The sequence below is a fragment of the Cebus imitator genome, unplaced genomic scaffold (genome assembly GCF_001604975.1).
Source record: "Cebus imitator isolate Cc_AM_T3 unplaced genomic scaffold, Cebus_imitator-1.0 Scaffold652, whole genome shotgun sequence".
Classification (NCBI taxonomy): Eukaryota; Metazoa; Chordata; class Mammalia; order Primates; family Cebidae; genus Cebus; species Cebus imitator.
Window position 1 is genome coordinate 727,242 of NW_016107967.1, and position 7,150 is coordinate 734,391.

Here is a 7,150-nt window from a genome sequence, read left to right on the forward strand (position 1 = left end):
GGGTTAGCTTGGGGAAAGGGGTGGCGGGGTGGGGAAGGAAAAAGATTTAGGAGCTGAGTGTGTTTAAGGAACTGAAAGGCCAGCATAGCTGGAACACAGACAGTGCTGGGAGAGACCTAGGAAACCAGATTAGAGAGGTTGGCAGGGGTCAGATGATGCAAGGCTTTGTTAGCTAGTCATTTCTGTCTTTAAGAGCAATGGGAAGCCACTGAAGGATTTTCATTTTTGGGCGAATATTACTAGTTTTGTGTTTTTGTTTTTTTTTTGGAAACAGGGTCTTATTCTGTTGCCCAGGCTGGAGTGCAGTGGTGCAATTATGGCTTAATGCAGGCTTGAACTCCTGGGCTCAATTCATCCTCCTGCCCCAGCCTCTGGATCAGCTGGGATTACAGGCATGTGCCACCACTGCCCAGCTAAATTTTTTTACATTTTTTTTTTTTTTTTTTGTAGAGATGGGGGTCTCGCTCTGTTGCCCAAGCTGGACTTGAATTCCTGGGCTCAAGCAGTCCTCCCACCTCAGCCCCCTGAAGTACAGCATTGTGTTTTCAAGGGTTCATCGTGGCTTCTGTGTGGAAAACAGATGGTGGGAGATGAAATAGGGAGACCAGTTAAGAGGCAAGAGAGAGGACTAGAGTGGGGATATGGAGAGGACAGATGGAGGCTTACTGAGAAAGCAAAATGGCTGGGACTTTGTGGTCCGGTAGATATAGGAGATGAGAGGATGTGAGTGATATGAGAGAAGTCAAGGCTGACTTCCACATTTCTGGCTTGAAAGAATCAACACTAGGGGAGGTACAGATGGGAATGATGTGTAAATGCTTGCATTGGTACTGGTGAGGATGACATTGAAGCCGAGTCATGGAATGTAACTATAAGCTTACCAGGTGGAAAAGGTGGAAGGCACTTCTGGCAGCTTGACTAACATGTTACGTGGAGGTTTGAAAGAGCTTGTGAAATTGAGAGTTTATGTACAACAGGTCTGAGGCAGGAGAGGTGCAATAGGGTCAGATTATGAATCTATTTATAGTAGTACATTCAGGACTTCTTTCTGAGGGCTAAAAGGGAGGCAGCAGAGGTGTTTTTTTTTTTCATTACAAAAACAAAAAATAAAAAGACTCTACTAGAGGGTGAAGGGACTAACAGCCCAATCTATAGTAATTAAGAGATGGCTGGTTTCATTTTCAGTGCTTTCTTTTCACAACAGAACTTCTTGAAAGAGCTGTATATAGTCACAGTGTATACTTCCTGGTGTTCCGGTAACACTTCTACCCTGACTTCATCTCTGAAATTGTGCTCGAAGACTTCCATGTTCTTGTATTCAGTTCTGTATTCATGTTCTTGTATTCAGTTGACATTTCACTGTCTCGTCTTGCCTCTGATCTTACCTTGCTTGACCTCTTGACATACTAGGTGTTTGATCATTCCCATCTTCTTAACACACTCTCCTCTCAGCTTCTGGGACACCACTGTTCAGCTGATGTCTTACTGGCTTGCTTTCTTGGTCATCTTGGCCAGCTTTTCCTCTCATGCTTAAACTTTAGAATGTCGGAGTTATCCAGGGATCAGCCCTAGGCCATCTACTGTCTTCTCTCTAATCAACCTTGGAAGCACTTTGGAATCACCTAAGGAATTTCTTTACAAAAGTATTCTAACCAATACATGAAGAAAGTGATAGACTGTCTATCAGTATTTTGTAACCATTAATGAAATAAAGGTTCTAGACTGTGAACATCAATGACTACTGCAACCATTAGAGAAAGAGAACTTTGTAGTGAGTGCATCAGGCTGACAACCTGAATCTGTTGATCACAAAAAGACATAGCCAGGCATTGTAGTAAAATCCTCAGTTACTGTTATTAGTAGGTTCCTAGAAACTGCGACATTAATGAAACTAGTTTTACCATAGGCTGACTGATATAAACAAAATTAAAGCTTCTGTATCATATATCTGGTCATGAAAACATCATCAAACTCCTAAATAAAGACTCCAAGCAATTATAATCTTTTTTTGACACAATTCAGCTTTATTTTTACTTAATTATAACAATTTTTTAAAACTCCATAACTTTGTGCTATTTCTAATATTTAAATACAAAACATTTCAAATTTTGCACAAATAATTTTGGCTAATGCATTACTATATTTGAATAAATTCAGATGAAGCAATGATTCCTCCTCTGTGTTTGAAAGGAATGAGTGTGGTTACAAAGTCACAGAATGAGTCCCTGGGATCTGGGGTGGGAGAAGGGGTGGATTAAAATGCTTTGGGTTTGTCCCTCCCTAGCAGGATGAGGGTGTGGCACAGCAGCTCAGTGGCGGAGAAGTCTATTCTAGTTTCTAATACCCCAAAGCTAACTTTTCAGATGTATTTCTTTCTAGCATGTAGAAAGGGCTTTCCTTGGCTGCCAGGAAGTGGGGAGCAGGGATGTGGCATGGTGATGATCTGGGGACAGCCAGGCATACACTCAGACACTTTGGAAAACTGGGGAGGGGAACAGGGAGACGGAATCTTCATCTTCTTCCTTTTGTGGACTGGGGAGGAGGGCGTTTGATGACAATTTCCTGAGTGTAAAGAAGGAATACAGGTTTGAAAGGTTTGTAATTGTATATTAAAACAGGTACTGAAAACCAGTACTGGGGGGTGGGGGAGAAGACGCTGTAAACACTTCTATTTAAAATGAAGATTTCTGGAACAACTACACTAATAGTGGTATCGTTACGTCTTTAGCTGGTAAGATCTAGCACCGAAATAACTTAATTTTTTTAACTTGTGAGGGATCTTTTTAAAGCACCACTTAAAACCTATATATTAAAAAAATTAAATATAGAAAAATTGTTCTAATAAATGAGTTTGAGAATGCACAGAAAACAACAGAACCCATTGTTTAACCTCTGGTAACTGAAGTGGAGCGTAAAATTCAAAGCCACTTTGAGGATGTCCTACATTGTTCACCTAAAGGGAAACAAATGCAGAGCTATCAAAGAGTTTCTTGATAAATTCCCAGACCTTGGAGGGCTACGGCTTTTCATAAATATGGTCACTGGACTGATGACTTCTAAATTTTAAATTTGATACCCCCAAAAAGTAACATATATGATTTATAAGTGTTTTTTTTCTTGAGAAATGACCAAAAAATTGGAACTAGTTTTAACAATTTTTGAAAACTTTAAATTCTATACATATTTTGAAACGCACTTCCAAACAAGATAGACTAACAATAATACATTTCTACTACACTGCAGAAGTAGCTTAAACTTGCCAAGACATCCTCCTTTGTCCTTGTTTCCTGGAAGAGTTGCTAGATCATTTTTTGCCAATGGCTAGCAGCCTCTTTAAGAACAACAAAGGATCTACTGTAAAAGTCACTCTCAGATGTTTGCCCTGCCAGCTAACGTCTCTGCACACCGCACCTGAAGGACCACAGAGCCCGCAGGGCTGGCTGGCCCTGGCTCTGGCCTCACTGCCAGTTGGGCCGTCTTTTGTACTTGTCCTGGCTGCTCCACTTCCGTGGTGGGGAGTAACTGACAGAACCTCCGGCATGGAATCTGTGCTTGTGAGGATGGCTTCTGTGTTTCTTCGGGTTTTCTTCTTTCTGGGCCTGGCTCTTCGCTGGTTCCTTATTGCCCTCTTTTTGTTCATGGTCTTGCTCTTTATGAGTGGGCAATGTGTTTTTAATTGTGTTAATTAGAAATCTTTTATTGGTACCAGCAAGAGGACACTTTATCCAACCCATGGGTCCCATTGTTTCAGCTCTAGTTTTTCCACGTTTTGCCTCCTTAAGCAGTTCTTCTATGGCTTTCCTCTCCAGTTCCTGGTCCTCTTCCATTGTGGAGCCGGTTTCTGGATCCCCAGATGGTGCTAGCGTATCGGGGGCTCTGCCCCATAGCGGGAGGCGTGGAGGCGAAGCAGGAAGGAAGGACCGACCGAACGGAAGGTCACAATTATAATCTTAAACATTGAAATAAATGTGAACTATATATACATTAAGAAATATTAATGCAAGCAAGATAATTATTGACCCAATTTCCAGGCAGTGGCTCACGCCTATAATCCCAGCACTTTGGGAGGCCGAGGCAGGCAAATCATGAGGTCAGGAGTTTGAGACTAGCCTGGCCAACGTGGTGAAACGCTATCTCTACTAAAAATGCAAAAAATTAGCTGGGCATTGTGGTGGACACCTGTAATCTCAGCTACTCGGGAGGCTGAGGCGGGAGGATCACTTGAACCTGGCAGGTAGAGATTGCAGTGAGCTGAGATTGTGCCACTGCACTCCAGCCTGGGCGGCAGAGTGAGACTCTGTCTCAGAAAAAAAAAAGTCCTAACAAAACCAAGGATTTGGAGAAACTTCTTTAGCTGACCCACAAAAGATCTCTATGCTGCGTGACTCATGACTATCAACCATAGCAAATATGCAACCTTCTCTAAGATAGGAGAATTGTTTTGATTTACTCTTTAGGTCTCACCCCTCCAAAATCCTAATGTTTTGAGCCAGTTGTAGAATTTGAATTATACTAAGTTTCATTTCAGATTTTTCTACCAAAACATTTGGAGGAGTTGGGATGAAGAAGAGGAGGATGAATATGATTATTTTGTCAGATGTGTTGAACCTCGATTAAGATTGTAAGTATTTATTACTGACGTTGTACATGTTGGAAAAATAGTTATCCATGTTTTAGTTTTGGCTAGGAGGCGCGTGTGCTCGCACGCGCGCACACACTCACACACACACACTTTTTCACTTTTTCTCTCCAGGGTCTTATAGACAGAAATAGACTGATGTACAAAATATACCACCCCTTTACATGTTATTAAATGAAACTTGTAGAAGTGCAGAGAAACCTGCTTTTAGTGTTTATAAACTGAGTGTAAAAGCAGGGAGTTCAAGAACATCTAAATTAATAGCTCACTGTTTTGTTAATTTGAATAAAATTCAGTTGAACTAGTGGATTAAAAAAGCCCTTTGTTAAATTCGATTGTTTGAAAAACAGTGACATTATTTGAATTCTAGGAGACATTTTTCCTTTAATTTTATAAAGAATACTTTAAAGGGATATGGCTTTACTCTAAGTTCCTGTACTGAAACAGCAGGCAGAACTAACAGATCTACCTTAGGATATTTTGTCAGCCTCCTGCCTTAAACCTTATTTCAGAAATAGATAAAAAGAATAAGTAGTTAATATTGGTGGTAAATAAAAATTTTCAAAAAAACCTAAGTACATTCTTCAAATTAATCATATTTTGGCAGGAAAAAACCCTCAAAGAATACCAAAATTAACCACAAAACCCAAATACAAGTAGTTGTTCTATAGTGACCTTATTAACTGTGGCATTTATTTTCCCACTAGATGGTGCTTTAAGACCAGTAATTTTTTTTCTTGCATTCATGAGCAGTGACTTCATAGGCAGTGCTGCAATAAGAATAAAATTATAACTTATACTCCAAAAAATAATTGTAGAAGGTAATTTTTTCCCCTGGGTAAAAGATGATTTTTTTCCCTGTTTGAAAGATTTTTTTTTCCCCATGTGAAAGATGAGATGAGAAGATAAGGCAGTAAGCCTCTACATTTTTGTGTAATGCAAGTGGATTTGGTAAGTTTCTCTTGGTTTTAATAGTAAATAATAATAAAATAAAAAGTGTATGAGGCCCAGCATGGTGGCTCACACCTGTAATTCCAGTACTTTGGGAGGCAGAAGCAGGAAGGTGACTTTTTTGAGACAAGCTCTTACTCTGTTGCCCAGGCTGGAGTGCAGTGATGTGATCTCGCTCACTGCAGCCTCAACCTCCTGAGCTCAAGTGTTCCTCCTACCTCAGCCTCCTGACTAGCTGGGAATACAGGTGCATGCCACCACACCAAGCTAATTTTTGTATTTTTAGTAGAGACGGAGTTTCACCATGTTGGCCAGGCTGGTCTCTAACTCATGACCTCAAGTGATCTTCCTGCCTCGACCTCCCAAAGTGCTGGGATTACAGGCCTGTGCCATTGTGCCCAGCTCGGGAAGACCTCTTGACCCCAGGAGTTTGAGACCAGCCTGCATAACATAGTGAGACCCCACCTACAAAACCTAAAAAAAGAAAAGTTTGCTGGGTGTGGTAGGGCACACCTGTAGTCCCAGCTGCTGGGGACACTGAGGCAGAAGGATTGCCTGAGCCCAGGAGTTTTAGGCTGCAGTGAGCTATGACTGAACCGCTACCCTTTGGCCTAGGTGACAGAGTGGGACCCTGCCTCAAAAAAAAAAAAAAAAAGTATGAAAGTCTGATTAATAGTTCTACCTGGTTTAGAATTATGTATGTCTGATTTCAGCTGTTCATAAATGGGCTGTGATTCTATTTAGGCTTTGCAGTTTTTCCATTACGGATTTCCTACTTTTCCATAGCATATTCAATAAAAACCCAAAATTTCAATAAACTTGAGTATTTTCTAGGTTTGATGCCCTTGTTGTTAAAAAGAAATGACTGGTTTTGACTGATGTGAAATATGATAAGGGAACATAATGTATATCTGGCAAATTCAATCTTTACTTGGAAAATAATTGCATTCTGATTTGATAGCCTTGCATGTAATAACAAGAAATGACTTACATGCATAGCTTGCACATCACTGGCATATGGAAAGGCATAAGGGAGGAATCGTGTGTGTCTATGCAGAAGATGTGGTACTTGATGGAGAGTCTGGAATGTTTTCAAACATAGGCAGACTTAAAAAAGGTCTCTGGGCTAAGATAGGAGTGGGGCTATCAACAGGCAAGATCCAATAAGACTGTCTGGATTTGGTACTGCGCAGTAAATATTTTTCCTTTCTACTTCAAAACACATTGCTTATACCTGACTAAAGGAGGTCTGAGAAAAACCAGAACTTCAGGGTCTGAGACACAAATGTTAGTTTATTGCTTCTGGACTATGAAGTATCAATATAATGAAAAGAAATAAGCTAATGGGGAAATACTAAGAAACTTATTTTAAAATTTGAGTCTTTTTTTTTTCCCTATTTATTTATTTTATTGCATTTTAGGTTTTGGGGTACATGTGAAGAACATGCAAAATTGTTGCATTGGAACACACGTGGCAGTGTGATTTGCTGCCTTCCTCCCCATCACCTACGTCTGGCATCTCTCCCCTTGCTATCTCTCCCCAGCTCCCCACCCCCCACC

At 40.6% G+C, this 7,150-nt stretch overlaps 2 protein-coding genes across 3 annotated transcripts in view; one reads left to right on the plus strand and one right to left on the minus strand.

Moving 5' to 3' along the window:
• Positions 1–7,150, plus strand: part of SHCBP1 (SHC binding and spindle associated 1) — a 42,398-nt gene that overhangs the window by 7,585 nt on the left and 27,663 nt on the right. For both annotated transcript variants that reach the window (XM_017517916.2, XM_017517919.2), the window contains one exon: positions 4,529–4,621. In XM_017517916.2, the coding sequence (XP_017373405.1) occupies positions 4,529–4,621 (93 nt within the window). The remainder of the gene's footprint in view (positions 1–4,528; positions 4,622–7,150) is intronic.
• Positions 2,004–3,917, minus strand: LOC108295618 (protein POLR1D-like). The gene has a single exon (XM_017517920.2). It carries the CDS (start codon positions 3,825–3,827, stop codon positions 3,459–3,461), a length of 369 nt encoding a protein of 122 aa, XP_017373409.1. The 5' UTR covers positions 3,828–3,917; the 3' UTR covers positions 2,004–3,458.